A 23,756-nucleotide genomic window follows, 5' to 3' on the forward strand; every position below is an offset into this window, starting at 1 on the left:
AAAATGCACCAAGTGCTCTCTGGTCTTTCACGATGACAGTGAGCCGGCGGCTCCTGCAGTGTCACTCAAGGGCCCCGGGCTCTGGGACGCCGACGGATGGCCCTTGGTCAAGCGTTTCCTCAACTTAGAAGGTTGTGGGACACTTACATTTGTCGATAAGTCCTCAATAAAGTTTTTTAAAAGATAAGCTGTGGGAAGGATTTCTTTTCCTAATACTTATTAAAAATAGTAAGGGCCTAGGACCCTAAATTTTACACTCATTACCCCCCACCCAGAGTAATGTGAGAATTACTTTTAAGCATAGGCATTTTGATCCGGCCCAGGATGTGGGTTAGCTGGGACTTACTGCGGGATGGGACACAAAGCAAGGGTGGGGTGAGAGGTAACGCTGTTCCAGGCACCGAGAGGGAGGGCCCACGTGACAGCCACCTTGGTGCCTGAGGCTCGGGACCTCTTCCATCACAGCCCAAGGAAACTTGGAAATGAAGGGCCCCGGGCTAAATAACGGTGGGCTGCAGAAGGCGGCTGGAGTCCGGCCACAGACGGTCCAGGGCAGGCGACTTCAGCCCATCAGCAGGTGGCTGGCTGGACTCCAGCCCTGACCTGGAGTTCCAGGGCCAGGCTCAGGACCCTGGAAGGCGGGTAGGAAAAGATGAAGCCGGGCCATCCAACAGAGGACGGGGCACCACATGGGCTGGATCTCAGCCACGGAACTAGGGCTGGGGCTCGGTCACGGCAGGGGGAGGGGCGGTGAAGGAAGAGCCCAACGCTGAGAACCAGCGCCCAGAGCCAGGCTCTGCTAGCAGCCCGTCGCCTGGCTGGCACTGGCACTTCGGCCTGGGAGAGAACAGGGTTTCCTAACTCCTGACCGATGAGAGCTGAGCGCCGGAAGTGGGGCCAGGGCAGAGTCTGTAACGAAGTGGCCCAGTTCCGGGCAGGGAGATGGACTCGTACACACCGGGGGCCCTAGAGTCAGGATCGGCAGAGAGAAGGGGCCTCGCTGGGACCCTTGAGGCAGTCCCAGCGGCCCTGTGGGGTGGTGTCAATCCTGGGACCCGCCTTCCCCTCTGCCACCACTCCCGCTCTGGGGAGGGGACCAGGCAGGGTTGGACTCTGGAACAGAGCAGGTGTCAGACGAGGCTGACTGGATGAACCAGCTTCAGGCTCGATGGCCTCAGTCACAATTCGAGGAACAGCACCAACAGGCCAAGCCGGTGTATCTGGGACCAAGTGATGGATAACTCCAGTGGCCGCCACTGCTAGGGGCCCAGGCAGCCCAGTTTATAAGGCTGGATGCAGAGAGTCCACTCAGACTCAGGCAGAGAGGGACGGTGGGAGAGAAGGGTGCAGTCCCTGGGTTTTGGATCAGGGTCACAGTGGGGCTTAGAACGAGGCAAAGCTGCAGATCTAAACTACGGAGCAGAGCCCGAGGCCGAGGCCGGCGGAACAGCCACCTGTGCGATGAGACAGGAAAATCAGAGCACCTACCTGCCCCCCGTCTGACTGACAGCAAGGGAGCCAGCAGCCCTGCCAGAGGCCACAGGCGTGGTCCGACCCAGCGCGCCCTGTCCCCAGGCTGGTCAGCACGTTCGAAGTCCCACCGGGCCAGTGGGATGGACCCTGCCTGCGGGAGGTGCCCGGGGTCCCAGCATGAGGACTTGAGGCAGGCAGGGGGAGGAAGACGGCACATGCTCGCACACCGGCCGTTCTCTGCGCTTCTCTGCGGGGAGGGTGCGGCGGACGCAAGGCTGTCTTTCTCTGCTGACAAAATCAGGCGATTTCCACCACTCTCCACCTCACCGACTCAGCTGCCACAGGCCCTGCGACATCTACCTGGGCCACTGTGTCCCAGCCATCTCTCCTCCTCCCTACAGCTCTGCCAAGAGGAAAGAAAGTTGAGAAAATTGCCCCAAACTGCAGCCTCCCATAAGGACACAGCAGATGAGAAAGGCGGCGTTAAAGATTCGCTTTACACTCGCCGGGTTAGCGTTCCGGGCCCTGGGCACCAGCACCAGAGGTCACTGTCATGTCATATTGGAAACTCCGAGCTGCAGAACCTGGAGTTGCCCCCTTGACCCTCCATCCAGCTCCATCACCCAAGGGGGTAAACTATACATGAAGCCTTCGACAGCCCGTCTTCAGCTTCCTCCTGGGGGTGGGAGTGGGGGTCTTAGACCCACTCTCATTGTCACCTCTCAGAGGCACATTTCCGCTCTGCACTCCTGGGTCACGGTGGGTGGCATCTCGGTGGGTCAGAAAGAGCTGCACGTAGGAAACAGAGCCCCAGCCCCAGGCACCTAGGACTCCTCCACTCCGGCTGTTTCACGGACTTTAAAGAGAAAACCTGTCCTCAGTCCTTTGTGCAAAAGTGTCAGCTGACCACGACACAGGACGGAAGAGAACGAATATGATTTCTGCAAGGTCACTGGGCTCCAGGTATTGCATGAGGTCTTGTCTTTCGCTGCTTTATCTCATTTCGTCTCCACGATGACCTCCAGGCAGTTTCGTTATCATCCCCATTTCACAGCTGCGGGAAACAAAGCTCAGAGGAGCTAACTCGTTTCCAAGGATACACATCCCTTTCCTCAGCTCAGTGGTTGTTAGCGTCTAACTGGCGTCAGAGTCACCTGGACGGCTTGTCACAGCACAGATTTCTGATCCCCCATCTCTAGAGTCTCTGGTTCAGTAGGTCTGGGCGGGGCATGAGAATTTTCATTGCTGTCAAGTTCCCGGGTGATGCTGATGCTGCTGGTCTGGGGACGCCACTTTGCGAACCAGCGCTCTACGCCATGAAGCTTTCCATCAGACACTACGCCCAAGACAGCCGATTACAACTCAGGACGCCTGGAGGCAGTGTGAGGCTCCAGACTGCACGCCGTCTGGACCCTCACGCCGCAGGGTCACGAGAGCAGCCAGGGGCAAACGCCCCATCCAGGCAAAGCCCGGCCGTCAGCAGGGACTCTGGTTCTCTCTGATGACCATAGCCTCTCCTCCCTGCCAGGTTCACCCTGTGGGGAGTGGATAACACAGGACGGCGCTCCAGGCCGAGCGACGTGATCGTGAAGACCCCTTGCCCTGTGGTGGATGACGTCAAAGCCCAAGGTAAGAGACACTGAGGCCAGCAGGTCTGCAGAGGGTGCCCTGGGGTGCCCCTCGCTGTGAGGAAAGTGGCAGCAAGTGAGTCGGGAGGAACAACCTGGAGTCCAATGGGGGAGGAGGAGAATTCAGGGTCCAGCGCGGGAGCGTCACCTTTCCAGGGGCACTGCTCAGCCTCGGCCCCTGGCGGAAGCCTCCGCGCATCCCACCCTCCCTGTTGTCCATAAGTCAAGGAGCCAATAGGAGATGTGGGTGAAGGCCCCAGGCACACATGGTGATGCGCCAGGTGCCTGGTGTGGCTGAAATCCTCGTGACCTCTGCCCTCAGGAGGCTGATCAGGTCACTTACTCTTTTCATACTTTTTTGTACATCTGAAAAGTTATTTTGAATTAAAACACAGAAAGGCCGCAGATTTGGAATTCATTGCTATACCACTCCATCCCTTGATGAAGATCTCTCCGAATCCTTTTTCTGTATTTACAGACCAGTTCTTTGGTAAAGAATTGTCCCTCTGCAGTGCCCCAGGATCGGCCCTTATCAGTGAGGAAGAGTTTGTCTTTAGTCTCCATCCAGTGCACAAAACAGCACCTCTTGGGGCTCCCTTTCCCCATGATGCTCCCTGGCTGGTCTTGACACTGTCCCCAGTTCTGAGGCTTATCACATCCCCTCCACAACCAGAATTCAGCTCTCCAGGACACCACTTCTCCAGGGCTGTAATTAAGATGATCTCATCAAGCACTAATACCTGTTCAGTAGAACTGAACTATTTGCACACTCACAGAGACATTGACTGAAGCTGGAAGTTTAGGTCATGCAAGTTTCAACAAGGGAAATATCGTGGCCAAACTGGTCTCCTCGTGGCCCTCAAATCATCTTACATAGGGTTCCTGACTCCAGCTGTGTCAGGCTGACCGCGAGGGGCACCATCCCACAACATGCAAGGGGTGACAGCATGATGGTGCAAACTCACAGGGGGAAGAGTGGCCTGAACCTGCTTTAATTAAGGTCCCTGATCCTGTAGCACTTTACAACTTCTGAAATGACTTTCGCATTTATCGCCTCCGTTAGCACGCACGGCGCGTTAAGGGCACTGTTTATCTAATCATCGTAAGGCTCCTTAAAACTCTTTACTGGATGCCATTCTTCTTTTGACAAAAATCAAAATATTTCACAAGCACATTGGGACCTAAGCGGGGTGGCCCTTGCCCACTCCTCCAGCCTCTTCTTGCCCATTCGTCTCACCGATGTCTGCCATGCAGCCTTTGCATGTGTCGATGTCCTTACCTTGAATGCTCTCCACCCCCACCCCTGTCCACTGATTAACTCCTCTCAGCCCGCAGATCTCAAAGTATCCCTTCCTCAGTACAGAAGAGGTCAAGGGACATCACGAGATGTCCTCAGGTACCATGCTTCTTTCCTTCGGAACATTCATCTGCGTTTATTACTATCATCACATGTTCGATGTCTGTCTACGTCGCTGGACAGAGAGTTCCATGAGAGCGAAGTCTCCGTCTCTTTTTGACCACGGCTGTGTCCCCAGCACTTAGAAGGCAGAATAATGACCAAATGGTTGATAGAAAACATAGATTCTGGAGTCAGAGCTCCCAGGTTCAAATTCCTGCTCCACCATCTAACTCTGTGGCCTTGAGCAAGTTATTTCATCTCACATCTCAGTTTACTAATCTGTAAAGTGGGGTGAGGGATAATGTTACCCTAGATAATAAGTCTCTAGTCAGGATTAAATGAGTGAGGTCAGGCGAAGTCTTTTTTTAAGTGCCCGTCTCGTAGTAAGTGTTCAGGGACTGTTAGGGAGTACCCATTCCGGGGCAGTGTCCCTCGTGATCATCCTGATACACCTGGGGTCAGGGGCCATGAATAAGGCACCTGGTGGGGCACCAGCAAATCCACCTGGCCACGATAGTTCTCTTCTGGAAACTTGCACAATGGAAACTTCTGGCATCAGGCAACGTCCCTAATAACATGCAAATGTTCTTATACAAATGCTGTCGTTGACCATGTCTGCTTTTCCAATAGGAGTGCAGTAAGTATTTGCTGAAGGAATAGAATATTGGCCCCATTTTGTAGATGCAGAAACTGAGGCCAGAGCAGAGCAGATAAGCTGGCCAGGGTCACGCCGTCAGCGTCCAGCACTCACATTCATGATCTGACATCGATTCCCATTTGGCCTACAGCGTTAAATTAGATATTGAGAGGGTTGTTATATAAAAGACTGAAAACCTTTCTTTGTCTCTGAATACTGGTGAAGAAAAGACCTACGTTAAAAAAAAAAAAATGGAATATTCAAGTTAGATACCAAAACACTCTTCCTTTCAGGACGATCAGTGTCCGCCGGGATGTGACAGCAGGACAGAGACCTTTACGTGTGAGACAGACGTGCTTCTCTCTGCAGCGGGTTCTGCCTGGCTTGTGGGGTGTGGGCTGAATGACTTGCGAAGGTCTCTGCAGCCCCCCGCTGATAAAAGCAGAGCCTGGGGTTGAAAACCCCCCGGTGGGACACGGGGAGGACCCGTGGCCCCCTTATGTCACCACCTATTGGTTTCTCACTCCATGCCGGAGCAGGTGAGGTGCCCTAGCTATTTCTGTCTTGGAGAATGTGCTGATGCCCTTCCGGCAGCCGTGGGCACCTTGGACTTGCTTGCTGAATAGGCGGCAGGCTGGTGGGACACCAGGGAGGTGATTAGCAGGTAGGAGGGGGCAGCGTAATGCTACCTGCGGGAATAGATGGGTGGAAAGCAGCTCTGACATAGTGGCTGACATAGACTGGTCTGCCCAGGGGAGGCCACCAAGCTGTTTCTCTCGGGGGCGCCTTTGGGTTAAGTCCAGCTCCTTCCGGGTATCGAGAGGGGCCTCTGATGGCTTGTGCTCCCTGATGAGGAGTCGCTTCTGAGGTCCCAGCCGGGAGCACGAGAGGCCATTTCATGCTTAGAGAATGAGCCGACATTCCCAGGTCAGTCCTTCCAGGGCAAATGTCGAGATTAATGAGTCAGACTAATTAAGAGTGGCCTCACAAATTAATACAGTTCTAGCAGTTCTACCAAAAAAAGAAACACAAATGCTTGGCCTCCTTCGAAGCCAGATGGTGATCATAAATACAGCTCACTCGGGTGTGAGCTTACACCTAGTCACAGATGGGAATTACCTTTCAAGTGACCTAGAACAGGGCTGCAGCTCCTGGTTAGCCAGCAGGAAGCCACACTCGATTGCTGAGTGAACACTCTTCCTAAACCGGTTACTTCCTGTGAAGATTTTTACCACGTCATGACACTAAAGCCACCGTGTAAGTTTCTCCCAATGTGTTACCGGAACTCCCCTGCCCCCAGTGGGAACAAGCTAGCATCAGTAACAAGATCAGCCAGGCTCTAGGCTGGGGCGTGGCCTTCCGGGGTGTTCTTCATGAGGTCCCAGAGGAAATAGTTTCGAGAGGATGAATTGGCATAGATAGAGCAGCGGCTCTCAAAGTGCCATCCAGGCCAGCAGTGTCGGCATCATCTTGGGACTTGTTAGAAATGCCAACTCTGGTTCCACATGAGACCTGCTGAATCAGAACCTCACAACCTGTGTGTCCACAAGCCTTCCAGGCTGAGAATCAAGCTTGATTCTCAATAGAGAATCGCTAGTGTGCAGGGACACAGGGCAGCACAGGGAACGCCGTGGGCAGGGGAAGGACAGACAGACTTGTAGGGGGCGCAGCTTGCAATTTGGACAGTGCTCAGAACGACAAAAACATAAGGCCATCTGGGATTCATCGTTTCCATGTGGAATTCTACAGTCAGTTACTTCAGTGTGGGCCAGACCGAGGTCTCAGGTAGCTCTCCAGGAATAATGACAGTGATGACCTAGGACCTCTGTACAGGGACCTTTGTCATAGCAGCAAGGGAGCCGTGAGCAGAGGCGTAGATGCTGCCCAGGATTCTTGTTTCATTGTAAAAAGAACAGCGGCACTGGGAGAATAAGAAAGCTCTCTCTTCTGCTCCTGGATTCGCTCCCTCATTTATAGGAGGCTACCTTCCCCCCGGTCTCTTGGACTCCTGCATTTCAGTCTCTTGGGGAAAGCGTGATCTAGTAGACACCTGGTGATAATAATCCCAAAATAACGTCTGCTATCGTCCGGCTCAGGCCCTCACCTTATTCCAGACACTATGGTTTATTTGCCGTTTTTGGATACGCTGCCCAGCACAGCCCGGGAGCCTCTGTGCTGGCAGCTCATCTCCCTGGCACGCTCGCCCCTGCCCGCCCCCCGGACGGCCCTGCAGCTCATTCGCTCCCTTCCTCCGACTCCGCTCGGGGCTGGAATGTCAGCTTTTCCGTGAGACCTAACGTGACACCCTCTTTAAAATCACAATGCCCCACCTTCCTCCCCCCCTTTTATTCTTCCCTTTCTCTGAGACATTACGTTCTGCTTATTTATTATGTGTATCGCTTAACTGAATGTCTCCTACCCCTAGACTGTGAGGGCCGTAGAGGTGAGGATTTTTGTCGGTTTCTCACTGATGTACCTAGAAAAACGGAAAGCACACGGTGAGCGCTCGGTAAACGCGGTATTGAATGAATGGATGGATGGATGCTCCCTGTGTCCGAACACTGAGCCAAAGAAAGGCTTTCCATTTAATGTCACCTTTAATCTCACGATAATCTTGAAATGTATATATTATTGACTATCATTGAACAGACAAGGAAATTAAGGCCCAGAGAGGTTCAGTAACGTGTCCAAGGCCACACAGCTAATATAGTGGAACCCAGCTCCGTTTGATGCCGTAGAGCCTGTTCCTAACCGTCCTCCCTGGTCCAAAGGCTTCAGTCCCAGCCCTGTTCGTTTATTCTGCCACCTGAGAGATCTTGGCTCCCTTCTAATGACTCGGTTTCCGTTCTTGTGCTGCGGCTGTGTGTACAGGGTCCCTGCCTTGTCTCCACCTGCATTTTAACTGTCCTCGGACATCACGCACGTTGAAGGAAGGGAAGACGGATACGGGTCTGGGTAACTCAGGTCCTCTGTGAAGCTGGAAGCTGGGAGAAGGGATAAACTGACAAGAAAAATGCCTTGTATTCTTCTCTATTCTTAGAGTTACTGAATTCTTGAGACGCTGTGAAAGTTAATGAAGTAATATCTCTAAATTCTGTCAATGGAGAGAGAAGGAGCCAGAAACACTCAAGCTCTAGGAGACCAGCGTATAGATCGTTCTGAATACGGCATCCTGTTTATTAACTTAGGCTTTTAAGCACACCCTGGAGTTCGCTTCTCTTGGTTTCGGGAGATTCGTGGAGGAACCAGGGCCCGTCCCACCTGGTCTCAGGGGCACAGGCCGCTGCTGATGGGAAGCACCAGCCTCCTCTAGCCGGACGCCACTGTCGTGATGTGAGAATAGTCGGTGTGCCAGGAAACTCCTTCTCAGCGGAGACCCCCGCCACCAGGGCTCAGGGCCTGGGCCACTACTGCCCGTCCCCAGAATTAAGGACAGATTTGTATCAGTAAAAGGGTGGGAGAGGAACCCCAAACCTCCCCACCTGGGCTCTGGCCTGATCACCCACACTTTTCCTCCCCTGTCACCCACGCCCTGCCTCCCACCGAACACATCGCGACTCTGAGAACAGTCCCCCTGCTTCTTTCTGCCTCAACTCCAGAAGCGATGGACGCCGACTAGGACTTCCTCTTACTTGGCATCTATGGGCCAACCAGGGCATGGTCCTCTACTAGAAGTAGTCGCCCCATAAGCGCATCCCCCAAGACTGCCTCCTGTATCTTAAGTTGGTTAAACACCGCCATGCCCTGAGCATCAGTACACGAGGGCACAGGAAGACAGACACAGTGTTGAATCTTGGCTCTGTGACCCGGGGTGGGTAACTTTGCCTTTCTTCGATCGTCCTTATTTGTAGACCAGGGACAGTCACATCCATTTTGCAGTGGTGGCGTGAGGGTTGAAATTCACATACGTAAAGCTCTTGGCAATCAATAGGCCTTTATTAAATAACTGAGGATACCATAGGTCTTAATTTTCTAAATCACTTTCCTTGTTAATCTCTTGATTCTATTTTAACCACCTGAGGATTTTAAAATCCTGAAAATTTAAATGCATTTCTGAACGAAACGTTATTTTTAACGCAGCTAAAGTGGCCGGCTAGAAGACCTTAGTTGCTAAAAGACTGGTATAGCCTGGTGTGGAGAGATATCACTGAGAAATCCTCTCCCGGTTGCTAAAAGACTGGTGTGGAGAGATATCACTGAGAAATCCTCTCCCAAAGTAGAGTCAGATTGCTCCCAAGTCATGAGTTCCCTTCGTTTGGCTAAGGTTTTTTGATCTACTATATTGTCTGGCCTTGGGCTAGCCACTCCGAACACCGAGGAGGTAAGATTGGGCTCCTGTCCTCATTAGCAATGGGCAAGATAGAAAAGGAAGGAAATTATTTCAATGTCTAGGCAGAGTAGGGGTAGAAGTATATGCATTCCAACCCAGGAGACTCCTGCAGTGATGACTGTCATGACCAGCAGCCCTGGATTCACTTAGAATTGTGACAAGGAATCAGGTTGCTATGCCTTTAAACTAGCAGGGCATCAAATGGGCAGTCTGGCTTAGAAACCTATACAGACTTCGTTTCTTCATCTCCACATTTAACATTGGCGCTGAAACAAAGCATTGCTCGCCCATCTTAGTTCCCAGCTGTTTAGGAAGGAAATGTAAACAAATCTCCTTTCTGACAGGTTTAATGAGAAAACAGTGCATGATAAAATGCTTTGAACTCTCTAGGAGAAAATGCCAAGTTCAGCTTAGCAATGCATGCCTTCGAGGCAGAAGTATAAAAGATATAAATTAAACTGAAAGATTACTCATTTGGAACTGCAGAATGTACTGGAATTCATTTATGTGTCGGCAAGCGTGTCTTCATATCTGGTTTGGGCGGCCCCAGCAAAGGTTCTGCAGTCATGGGGCCAGGTCGCTTTTGGTACTGTGGCTATTTCAGGTTCAAGTTGCTCAAGTCAGGACCTGACAGTGCCTCACTTCACCCCTGAGCCAAATGCCTGCCCCCGGCTGCCCGGGGCTTCGCTATTGCCTTTTGTAGGACCCACTTGGTCCCCAAGCAAACGCAGCTAGAAGTACAGAGGAGGTAATGTCTCGAGGGGCAGATGTGAAGCACCGTGGGCCAACCACGGGGTGGACCTAGAGCTAAAGTCTTCTTCCTTCCCCCTCACCCCATGGACCAGTGGGGATCCGGTCCCTTCCTACGTCCCCTCTGGCAAACGCAGCCACCAGCTCACTCCTCTCTGTTGGCTCTGCCTACTTTCTTGTCACATTTCCTTTTGTCCTCCCTCATGCTTCCCTGGGGTCACACTTGCCAATAAAGTATTAATCTATGAGCTTTTGCCTCAGGCTCTGTATGTTTAGAAAACATGGGTAAAGACAGAATATTATAACTGACATTGACCTTGGAGGTATTCTATTCGAAGACTTACCGGATGAGGCAGCCGTAAAGTAAATTAGTCAACCCACTTTCTCCATGCTCTAGGCTAAGCATTCTTTAAGTAACGTCACACACACACACACACACACACACACACACACACACACACACACACACACGTGTACATGTATATGTGCATACACACACATCCACGCACATGCTTACATACGTGTCTGTATACATCATTTATATACATATATATAATCTTATTTATTTGCCTTATCTGCCCTCCTCAGAAATAGCAGACAAGATCTACAATCTCTTCAATGGCTACACGAGCGGGAAGGAGCAACAGACAGCCTACAACACCCTTCTGGACCTCGGTTCCCCCACCCTACATCGAGTCCTCTACCACTATAACCAGCATTATGAGAGCTTTGGAGAATTCACCTGGCGGTGTGAGGACGAATTAGGCCCCAGGTAATCATTAAACTTCACTGCCTCTTTTAAAGACCTCGGCTCTTTGAAATTGGGTACCTCCTCCTCTATAATAATGCGCTCAGGCGTTTGCATCCATATCCTGGGTGAGCTTAGGTGCTTGGAGAAGTAAGCCCTGCGCTTTAGACAGCTCAGTTCGTACAGATTAGTTTTGGATAAGCTGTATTTAAGTAGTCAAGTCATGAATGCATTTCCTGAACCTGGAAAAAAGTTTGCCCCTGACCTGCTTTGCCTCCCCTGTCTACCATGCTGACACAGCATTTCAAATGCTAAACCCGTAGGTGCCAAAAGCTTAGTCTTGTGAAGGAAAATTAGGGAATTTATTGAAGAGGTTATCCAAAAGTATTTACTGCATACGAACTTTGCATATATTATGTGCATTCTACAGATATATTTTGAGCTAAATTCCACACTCTCAAAAGACAACGTGGGGGCAGTCAATGACCCACCTTGACATCTATCTTAGCTAAAGTTAGGATAGTATCACGTTTGCTAACTTCCTCTGACCCCCAGGCGACAACTTTCGAAAACTCAGTACCCACTGCTTTTAGATTGCAAGCCCAGACGCATGTCTTTCTTTGAAAGAGAGGAACAGGAAGAATATGTAGAATAACATATTCATTTGCTACTTTGAGAAAAACAATTTCCTTGGAAATTCTAGAATTTACAGAGATAGACAGGGTGAAGAGGCTTTTACAGAGAATGTTGGTACCTGTATGTCCCAAAATTATTTAGCATCTCATGAAGAAAAACAAAATATGGCAAGAATTTGAGAATAGAGAAAAAAGAAAAAAAATGAAGAAAATCAATGTGGTTGTATCCTCTGGCACTAAAAGAATTTTTGCACTCCAGATAACAGGGCTGAACGAAAGTATCACCCAAAAATCATCCCATCCATCTGACCTCTGACCAAACCAGGGGGCGACCCGGCCTCAGTGTGCCTCCTCTTGTAGCCAGAAATTATAAACTTTCCTAAAAGACCATTGTTCAGGACATTTCCCAAACAATTCTTTCTTTTGAAGGAAGGAGGAAATTTAGGATTATCTTCCTGACATAAAATGACGTCATGTGTAAGGTCAGGAAGAATCTTTGTGCATTCCGTAAATTTCTTCCTGACGTCGATAAAGGGTGGGAATCCTTGAGCAAACAGGTGCACTACTGTGGACCAAGACACAGAGGACAACAGACAAGGGACTTTTCATTTGTTTTGTCACGGTTCTGGTAAAAAGCCAACCCTAGGTTAGGAGGTTAACACGTACTAAGAAATGTCCTCTCTGCTCCATACCTTATCACACCCCTGCCCTCCTGTCACTCACGTCATCCCCCTCCCCAACGCCCTGCCACTTCTCCCCCATTCCCTCCTTCCTCTTTGCTCCCCCACCCTTCTCCTCCTCCCTATCCTCCTTCCTGTGACATTTATCGTGTATATATACAGCTCTCTGTTAGGGAACATAAATGTCACAATTTGAATAGCACAGACATTTCATATATCATCTCGATTTCCAAGGGCGCTTGGATTGCCAGTTCCTCTCTTGTAACTCAACAGTCAGAAGGAAAATTCATTAATGAGGAAAGTGAGCAGAGGAAGAAATGTAGGTCTCGCTGTAAAGTGAGGCCTGCTGCTGACTATACACGCCTTTCCCCAAACTCTCCTTCCAGGAGACCTTTATACTGCTTTTTCAAGGCTGTATAGAGATTAGAAAAGAAATGTGTAGCTTCTTTAGCTTGTGGAAAGTAAAGTTTTTCTTATTAGTGCCGTGGATCTCAGGGAGAACCACAGGAAAGAGAAAGTCTTCTGCCCTGAGATACATCAGCCCACTTTGCAGTCAGTTGTGAGAGTCTGTTGAGTACCTAGTACCCACTTCCTGTGAGCACGCAGAAGGGATTCCCTCAGCTCAGTGCTGTCCATTTCCATGAAAATTCGTGGAGGTCTCCAGACTGAGCTGGGGGTAAAATATTTTGAGAACAACATTGGCTGCATTGCTATTAAGAAAGAGGGAGGCTACGGCCATGCCACCTTGAACAAGTCCGATCCCGTCTGATCTCGGAAGCTAAGCAGGGTTGGGCCTGGTTAGTACTTGGATGGGAGACCACCTAGGAAGACCAGGTGCTATAGGTTTAAAAAATAAGGGATTGTAAGCTGACAAGGTTCTTGTAATCTGTGAGGTCAACCAAGGGTTGCCTCGCCTAACAGAGTAAAAAAAATTAAAAAGAAAGAGGGAAGTCAAGGGCAGACCCAAATTAATTATTATTTTTGTAAAAGCGAGCAATGCGGGTAGCCCCAAAGACTCTATGGGCTAATCAAATCCATTTGTCGGAAAGGATGGCCGGGATGCGTTCCTGTATCGATTTCTCGAAGGTGGTAGAGATGCTGTTCCTCACTCTTCTTCCATTCCCCTTGCCTCCGCCTCCCCCAAATTTGTCAGCGACTCATGACATGCAGTAGGACAGATTAAGAGGGTGGGCCACCAAAGTCCCTGTTGGTGATGACTCTTGGAAAGCCTGCTTGGCCAAACTACAGAGTCTGACAGGCAGAGGAGAGACCATCTGCACAGGACGGTATTTAGTCGGCAGGCGGAGTGTTTGTTTGATTTCCTCTGACCCACCATTGAAATTGAAGGAAACATGCCTACCCCTCCGACGACCTCACACTGCCTTAGCCCCTCGACTTTGCTGCTGAAGCTCAACACCTTTCCTCCGCCATCGGCCCTGCCCCTCTCCCGCTCACCCGCCCAGGAATGCAGTGAGCTCACCCCCGATGCTCACTGCCAGGACAGAAGAGGAATGAAACCGATGTGGCCATTGTTCTCTGAATGCTTGCTCTAAATGGGCTGCAGACACTTCCATTTTCTGGAAGGAATTGTTGATTAAATGCGGAGAGATGGTTCCTCACCTGAGAAGTGGATAAAGACTGCAAGAGCTTTCATCGAGCTTTCGAGAACGGCGTTTCACAGCCTCACATGAGTTTGTTCAAATAAGAGACTCTCCCTCCACGGGTCTCTGGTCACTTGGGTCTTTGAAGAAGAAGAAGAACACGGCTGAGTGAGGGACTCCTGCTCCTGCACTCGTCCTGAGTCAAAACCAGGGAGGATCTGAGAACTGGCTACCAGGCAGTCCCTATCTGTGACACCGGAAATGGGTGCCAGGAAGAAGCCCACACGGCAGTGGGTAGAGGGTGGTGACAGCCCATGTCTCCAAGCTGTACGCAGATGTGACCACACCATTCTTGGCCTTTCCAGCGTGTGTGAACTTGGGGTACCACACCCCCTCTGCTCTCTTCTCAGGAATCTGCCACAGCTCAGGTGCTCTCTCGTCACCCCTGTTTCTGCTCTCGATTGGGGCTCGATGGCGGTGCCTTCCTTCCCGGGGGAGACGGTGCAAGGGAACATGAGCCCTCCCGGAGGTTAAGTGGGCAAAGTGCACCACTGAGTCTGCACTTTCCCCAAGAAGGACCCTACGTCGTCGCACACCGAGGGCGTCATTGTCCTCAACCGCATCACACCCTAATGACCGCCACACAGGAATAATTAGTTGCATTTGGAATAATTAGTTGCATTTGGAATCCCCCGAAGTTCAATATATCAGCTGCTTCCACTCAGTTCAGAAATAACCTTGAAAAGGGAAATAGTCAAACACCTTGTCATTTAATGATGATCAATTACTGGCTTTGAAGAAAATTGATTTGATTTGTCTTTCAAAACAGCCGACTCCATCATTCTAAAAGGACAGATGTTACCACTAAAATATTAGTTATTTTCTCTTCATTTTTCCTCTTGCATTTTGTTTCCGTTTCGCTCGGTAACTGCCCCGCTTTGCATAACCATCCTATTGATTAATTTTTTCATTCATTCATTCATTCTCTTGACAGATATTTATGGAGGGCCCCAGTTCTAAGTGCCAGTGATAAAACAATAAGCAAGACAGACCGGCCTCTGCCCCCTTGGAGCTTCACGTCTCCCCACTGTCTGCCTTTCCCGCTTTCTCCTCTTTCTAACCCCCGTGCTTAATCCCTAGGAAAGCTGGCCTCATCCTTTCCCAGCTTGGGGACCTCAGCAGCTGGTGCAACGGCCTCCTTCAGGAACCCAGGATAAGCTTGCGACGCAGCCCCCTCAAGTACCTGGGCTGCCGCTACAGCGAGATCAAGCCCTACGGACTGGACTGGTCAGAGCTCAGCCAGGACCTCCGGAAGACGTGCGAGGAGCAGACCCTGAGCGTGCCCTACAACGATTACGGTGACAGCAAAGACATCTAGCGCCATGATGCCGGAAGGACACGGGAGAGGGGCGGGGGATGTCTGGGTTGGTTTGCGGGTTTTTAATATTTTTTAATGGAACATTAAAACCTCCACGGGCACCATCGACACCAGGGAGAAACTGATCTTTGCTCCCTGTAGAACTCCTCGGCCTGAGCTCCATCCGCACGACCAGTGCGCACGCCTGCTGGCCAGTGGCTTCACTCTTTAGCCGACTATATTGGGAATTGTTTTTTGGTTGATTTGTTCCTTTTTCCCCCCAAGAGTTTCATCAGAATGCTCAAGAGTTCTGTCATCCTTCCCAGGAAAGGCCCATCAGGTCAGGCACCTCGTGCTCCCTGAGTTCCTGAGTCTGTTGCAACTGGGGACAGAGACGAGGCCAGAAAGCTGGGAGCCCAGCCGCGGGCCGCGTTTCACGCTGGGAGCCCAGGCCAGGACACAGAGAAGGACAAGAAGAAGATGGGGAAGGTGGCCCCTGTGTAGGTCTCATGCTCCCTGCCCACCCCACCCCCCAAGGCCTTCCTAACACTGACGTCGCCCCCACAGGTGAATCCAGCGTCTGTTCGGGGCCCCAGTGCGCTTCCTGGGTTTTCAGCTCCTCATCCATGTCACAGGACTAGAATCGATCTGCTCTGTCCCCTGCTCTCCCTTCTACCGTCTGTGAGAGGCAACAAAATGCTGCCTTCAGCACGCTCTACCTGGAAGAAGGTTAGCGATGCACGGTCTGGAAAAGAAGCGGACTTTACTGGTTTTTAAAAACTCCTGTGCCTCCAGGCTGAGCGTCTGCAGACCCCAGGATACACCAGTAGACACCAGGCTCCCAATCCTGTAGGGTCTGCACCGCTCACCCTGGACGGATAAGGCTCGTCCGATGTCTGCTGTGGGCCAGGAGGGGTCAGTACTGCCACGTCAGTGTTTCAGAGAACCGAAGTTATTACTTATCACAAAAAGCTTCTGTCCATTCCCCGCTCCCCTCGCTAAATTGAATTATGTCGCCAGTTGTACAAACCATTTTCCTGGATGAGCCTCGGCAGGAGGGTGGCACCATTTTCATCCCCACCTTGTTGCCAGGAGCAGCAGGCATTCTGTGTAGGTGCACCCCCCTGACTGCAGGTAAGGCTGGCCGTTGTTTCTGCCCCACTGCCCAAGCGTTGTCACGGGCGTCATGAGCAGAATGGCTACGGGAAGCCCAGCCTTTCAGAAAGCGCTCTGCAGGGCCACGTGGGCCACCCCGCTGGGCCCTAGCCATCCCCACACACCTCAGAGGCCTGATCACGCACTTTCAACCACCTTGCCTTTGACTGGGCCCCTGACGTGGAAACACCAGAGTAAACTCAAGAAGAGGCTGTCAGATCTATCAGGCCAGGCATTCAGCCATTGCGCTATACTGATTTTTTTTCTACACAGTAATAATGACAGGCTGCATCCCCTGCGTGCTTGCTGTATGCCGGGCGCTGCTGTAAGCATTTTACGTGTCACTGAATTGTCACCGCTGCCCGACGTGCTCTTCTCAGCTTCGGTGATGAGGAAACTGAGGCAAAGAGAGGGCGCACGACTTGCCCCGAACGCTGCACGCGCTCCGCCTGCGCTACAGCGTGGACGCCTGCGGCCGTGCTCCAGGGCCCGGGAGCGTAGCCCCGCTGCCCGCCGCAGCCCTGCCGTCAGCATTGCCAGGGCGGGTGGTGGCCGAGCGAGCCGCGAGCTCCACGGGTCCTGCCCAGGAGCTTCCGTTCCCCACGCCTCCGTGGCGCACCCTCGCTCTGCCCCTAGAGCAGCTCCCGGCCGGCCGGCTGTGCAGCACAGGCCGTCCCCACGGCCGCGGGAGCGAGCGAGGCCTCCTCCTCCCTCAGCACACAGTGCGCCCCTCGCTCTTCGCATCTTCCCCCAGAAGGAGTGACAGGCTTGCCCCCCGCCCCGGGGACTTCCCCGCTTCCAGGGCAAAGACTAGCAGGAAACTCGGGTCCCACCGTGGTAAATTCAGGGCCTCGGGTGACATGCCTCGGGGGCTGGGGGCTCACCATCACCGGGGAGGAAGATGCCCTAGGCAGCTGGACACCTACCAGTGGGCAGGCCGAGGTGGGACCAGCTCTGCCCTGCCACCGAGCCCCGTCCCTTCTCCAAGTCTGCACAGAAACCCAGGTCCACGAGCACGAGGGGGAGGTGTCGCTACCTTCCCGCCCCGCAGCGGGGGAGGTGCCAGCCAGCGGGCCATGGAGGGAGGACAGGGAGAGGCATCGGTCGCCCTTTCGGTCCCCTCCGTCGGTTTGATTAGAGGCTCCCTGTCGCCCCCTCTCCTCTGTCTTCCCTGCCCTCCCGAGCCCCTCCATCGCCTTTCCTCTGCTCGGCGCCGCTCTGCCAGCCTGCGACCCTCCCCTTCCTCCTCTGCCCCTCCCGCCCCAGGGGGCTCCTCCCCCCTCAGTGTCCCCTCGGGCCTCCTCCCTGCACCCGTGGGTGCACACAGACACACCCGCACCACTGCACACGCACGCACTACATACACACTACACACTACACAGTACTAGATACACTACACAGTACTATACACACTACATATACGCACAATACACACACTGCACACACACGCATACTACACACACACTACATATACACTGCACACACATGCACTACATACACACTATACACACTACACAGTACTAGACACACTACACAGTACTAGACACACTACACATATACGGCACACACTACATATACACACAATACACACACTGCACACACACGCATACTACACACACACTACATATACATGGCACACACACGCACTACATACACACTATACACACCACACAACACTATACACACTACATATACACAACACACACTACATATACACACAATACACGCACTGCACACACACACACTATACTCACACACGACATATACACTGCACACACGCATACTACACACACACTACATATACATGGCACACACACATACACATACACTACATATACACACAATACACACACTGCACACACACACACTATACTCACACATGACATATACACTGTGCACACACACATACTACACACACACTACATATACACGGCACACACACACATACTACATATACACTGTGCACACGCAAATACTACACACACACTATACACACTACACAATATTATACACACTACACATACACGGCACACACTGCATATACACACAATACACACACTGCACACACACACATACTATACTCACACATGACATATACACTGCACACACACACAGACTACATACACACTATATACACTACACAATACTATACACACTACACATACACAGCACACACTACATATACACACAATACACACACTGCACACACACACATACTATACTCACACATGACATATACACTGCACACACACGCAGACTACATACACACTATATACACTACACAATACTATACACACTACACATACACAGCACACACTACATATACACACAATACACACACTGCACACACACACATACTATACTCACACATGACATATACACTGCACACACACACAGACTACATACACACTATATACACTACACAATACTATACACACTACACATACACAGCACACACTACATATACACACAATACACACACTGCACACACACACATACTATACTCACACATGACATATACACTGCACACACACACAGACTACATACACACTATATACACTACACAATACTATACACACTACACATACACAGCACACACTACATATACACACAATACACACACTGCACACACACACATACTATACTCACACATGACATATACACTGCACACACACACAGACTACATACACACTATATACACTACACAATACTATACACACTACACATACACAGCACACACTACATATACACACAATACACACACTGCACACACACACATACTATACTCACACATGACATATACACTGCACACACACACAGACTACATACACACTATATACACTACACAATACTATACACACTACACATACACAGCACACACTACATATACACACAATACACACACTGCACACACACACATACTATACTCACACATGACATATACACTGCACACACACACAGACTACATACACACTATATACACTACACAATACTATACACACTACACATACACAGCACACACTACATATACACACAATACACACACTGCACACACACACACTATACTCACACACGCCATATACACTGCACACGCACTACATACACACTATACACACTACACAGTACTATACACACTACACATACACAACACACACTACATATACAGGCACACACACATACACATACACTACATATACACACAATACACACACTGCACACACACACACACTATACTCACACACGCCATATACACTGCACACGCACTACATACACACTATACACACTACACAGTACTATACACACTACACATACACAACACACACTACATATACAGGCACACACACATACACATACACTACATATACACACAATACACACACTGCACACACACACACACTATACTCACACACGCCATATACACTGCACACGCACTACATACACACTATACACACTACACAGTACTATACACACTACACATACACAACACACACTACATATACAGGCACACACACATACACATACACTACATATACACACAATACACACACTGCACACACACACACACTATACTCACACACGCCATATACACTGCACACGCACTACATACACACTATTGTACCTTGAAATCAGAGTCATCCAGTTGGAAAAACTGGGGAATTGTTACAGTTTAAACGTTCGCTTTAGGTTTCAGATACCTAGGCCTTATAGCCTATTATCCTCACTAGAAAAAAAAAATGTTAAATATTTCACAGCAAATTATAAACTTCAAATATTACTGTGCAGCGATGATTCTCATTTTTTCTCTGCCACCTTCTCCAAATAATTAGCCAATGAGATGTATTTATTGCGTATCTGCTGTAATTCAGACGCTACGCACGGTCAGAGGGTACACTGGTGAATAAGACAAGCTTGTTCTCCATCACAGAGCATGGCCTTTTATGGGGAAGGTTAGACATTGAACCCATCGCTACAAATGTGAAGAGAAATATGACAGAGAAGTGCCAGATGCTGTGGGAGTTGATGAAATGTATACTTTGGGCATCTAAGAAAAATGCCACATTCCTATCTTATATTTGGGAGAGGCTGGTTATGGTGGAATGCTTCGTGGTGGGTGGCCCGAACACTCAAAATCTTTTTTGCTCTCTACAATGTAACGTAAATAGATGTCATCTCCACTGCCACCAGAATGTGAGTCCCTTTATCTTTCGTAACCAGTTGTGAAGCACCTGCATGCTGAGTAGGCCCTCTTGCAAAGTTCTGGCCTCTGTGCGAGCAGGAGCTATTATTAAAAGCAGATGAAGACTGTGGCAGTTTTAAAACATGGCCATTCATTCTTTGACACCCTCCCATCTAGCAGTGTCTTCTACTGGCTCTCCCCTTGACTCTGGGCGGGTTTACGACTGACTGTCTTAACGCATAGATTCTGCTGAGAGTGACACTGTGTGACTTCCCAGTTCGAATCATAAGAGGTCTTGAGACTTCTGCCTTCTTCTCTGGAAACTCTTACTCTCGGAATTCTGAGTCAGCACATGAAAAATCTGAGGCCGCCACGCCGGGGCCGCCACGCTGGGGCCACCACGCTCGAGAGGCCACGAGTACGTGCTATGAGCCACTGTACGAGTTCAGCCCAGCCTCCTAGACATTCCTGCCGGGGCACCTGATGCGTGAACGAAGCTGCCTTGGAACCTCGAGACTAGTCCCCCTGCCAGCTGCACACCACCCAGCAACCTCTGTCAATGTCACATGAAAGGGAAGAATCGCCCTGCCAACCCCAAACCGAATTCCTGAAATTATGCAACATAATAAAATGATTATTGTTGAAGGTCAACATGGCGAGGGAGCTGAACTAAGAGCAGAATTTGACCAAACAAGTTTTCGTCTGTCGTTTTGTTTTGCTGGTGACGGGGAGGGGTCTTTCTTGCATGCGGCAAAGCTGAGGTCTCGATCTTACTGCTTCCCCCTGGGCATCAGCACACGGAGAAGGCGCAACCGGGGGGCTGGGCCTGTGCGCTTTCAAGGCTCCTTGTCTGATCTTACTGCTTCCCCCTGGGCATCAGCACATGGAGAAGGCGCAACCGGGGGGGGGCTGGGCCTGTGCGCTTTCAAGGCTCCTTGTGACATGAGTTCACTGGAATACGTGGAAATGGAACCCCTCCCGCGTCTGGCCCCTCTGGGTGTTGATCTATACTGGCATACCCGTCAAAGCCTAACCCTCATCCCCACCCTGCAGCCTGGTCATGTTCTCAGACAGACCTTCCCAGCTACTGAGCTATCTGCACGGTGTGGAACCCTACCACGCCCACTGACCTGCTGTGCCCACGCCTCCGCCAACCTGTGACCGAGAAAGTCATCCGAACGCACTTTGGACCTCCTGGCCTTCCAAACAGTCTCTCTTGGGTACCAGACAGGGGAAGATGTTTGGATCCTCCCTCTGTAGCCTCTATGTCCCTTGGCAACTAGGGAGAGATCCGAGGAGGCCACGACAGAGGTGTTGGTGATGGAGCTGACTGGAGCAGGGCAAGGAGGGGGGAACATAAAGACAGGGTATTTGGTTGCCACGGCAACGCCAGCAAACACTCAAAGGAGAGGGTGTGGCCCAGGATTTAACGAAGTGCCACTGGGTTTGAGCAGCAGCTGGAATGTCTGAGTGTAGCTGCGTTCCTCCCCACAGAGCCCGGGGCCAGGCCACCAGCAAGGGCTGCGGGGCCCTCTCAGGAATGCTCAGGATGAAGACAGGGTGGGCAAGACAAGCAGGCCTCCCAGGTGTGGGCTTTCCCACCCTGGCCGCAGAATAGGGGCCTCCCGGGAGAAATCTGGAAAACTCCACAAAGAGCCAAAACAGCTTTGATCTACAAATTGTTGCTCCCCCACCCCCGCCCCAGACTCTGAGCCCCATATTCTTCAGAGCAGGGGCAGACACGTCCCTGCCAGCGTTCACCTGTCTGTGCCTGTGCTGCCTGCCCTTCTCTGAGGCAATAGTCTCACATGGGGCACGAACCTGGGATCGCGAGACCCTCACAGTTTGGTCAAGCAGAAGGCAGATTTGTGACGAGTGTCAGCAATGGGAAGGTGGGTGGCAGTGGGTTGAAGAGGCGAGTCTGGAAAGATGCTGGAGCCAGGAGAGGCAGGACCACAAAGGCAGTCAGGGGCTGGAGCTGGCTTCAGAGAGAACACAAAAGCCTGAGGTCGAGGCAGGTCCTGTGTGGGAAGCCAGAAGGTAGGTGAGGTTTTCACTGGCCAGGAGATTCACAGAGAACCTGATAGGAACGCCACAGGGAGGGCGACCGCTGGCCAGTTATCTGCAAGGACGGAGGCCTGGACTTCCTTCTAGAGGCCGGGACACAGGTATGGCCAGAATCTGACTGGCCCTCACTTCCAAGTCTTGCCAGACTCAACCCTTCTCCAAACTCAGCTCTTTTCTATCCTATTGCATCTTCCCCAAGCATTAACTAACTTAGAGGAAACCGTTATCTAAGATATAGCAAGAATGGAAACTGGAAACAAGTGGCGAGATTTTAAGTACATCTGAAGTGCTAATAGGGTGATATTGGGCACTTCATTGGAAAAGGAAGAAAATGCATCCATTAATAAATATTATTAGTAAGTATTTACTGAGCTCCAGCTATGCTATGGGGAAGGAACTCGCAGGGGACACTTTACATGCCGTGTTTTCGAGGGTTACTAATGTTACTCCACTGAATGCTCATAACGACCCTACAAATATAAACTCATCCTTCACTTTACGAAGGGGCCCCAAAAGACTCAGTCATCTGCCAGCGTCTCCCTGAGCTGGAAGTCCGCGCTGGGTCTCAGTTCTGAAGTCTGTCCTCGGAACGAGGAAGCATGAACACGTAAGCGCCTGCCGCAGTGGAGAGAGCCAGGCTTGAGACGCCTGGATGTCTTGGTACCTCCAGGAACTTCATTTATATCTAGAGGGACTCTTGCTCCTCTCCCCAAGCCACGACCACTGCCTGGAGCCCTCTACGTCACAAAGGTAAACTGTCTACCTCTAGGTGGGTGCAGACTGTTCATTAGGCAAAATCCTGGGACATGCTCCTGCATTAATGTGACCCTCTAAAACTGTGGATAAGTTACACTGTCTTGCTGACATAGGTTTGTTTTTTTAACTAAAAATTAAAAAAAAAAAATCCTTCCCTTAATACTTGGAATCAGGGTCACCTCCTAACTATTTAATCTGGGACTTTAAAGTGGGACATGGCATGGCTTTAAATAAAATTATATTTAAAACATAGCCAAAAGTTCAGAGAACACAATTGCATGTGAGGGGTGTGTGTGTGTGTGTGAGAGAGAGAGAGAGAGAGAGACAGAGAGAGAGAGAGAGACAGAGACAGAGAGAGAGACA

At 50.7% G+C, this 23,756-nt stretch overlaps 1 protein-coding gene and 1 pseudogene across 1 annotated transcript in view; both read left to right on the forward strand.

The window, feature by feature from the left end:
* Positions 1 to 15,259, forward strand: part of ASTN1 (astrotactin 1) — a 275,401-nt gene extending 260,142 nt beyond the window's left edge. The window contains exons 17-20 of the mRNA XM_006907901.2: positions 2,673 to 2,899; positions 3,002 to 3,102; positions 10,806 to 10,989; positions 15,022 to 15,259. Of these exons, the coding sequence (XP_006907963.1) occupies positions 2,673 to 2,899; positions 3,002 to 3,102; positions 10,806 to 10,989; positions 15,022 to 15,259 (750 nt within the window). The remainder of the gene's footprint in view (positions 1 to 2,672; positions 2,900 to 3,001; positions 3,103 to 10,805; positions 10,990 to 15,021) is intronic.
* On the forward strand, positions 13,008 to 13,126 carry LOC112476524 (annotated as a pseudogene).
* Positions 15,260 to 23,756: the final 8,497 nt, after the last annotated feature.

This window comes from Pteropus alecto, unplaced genomic scaffold (assembly GCF_000325575.1).
Source record: "Pteropus alecto unplaced genomic scaffold, ASM32557v1 scaffold101, whole genome shotgun sequence".
NCBI classification, from domain to species: Eukaryota; Metazoa; Chordata; class Mammalia; order Chiroptera; family Pteropodidae; genus Pteropus; species Pteropus alecto.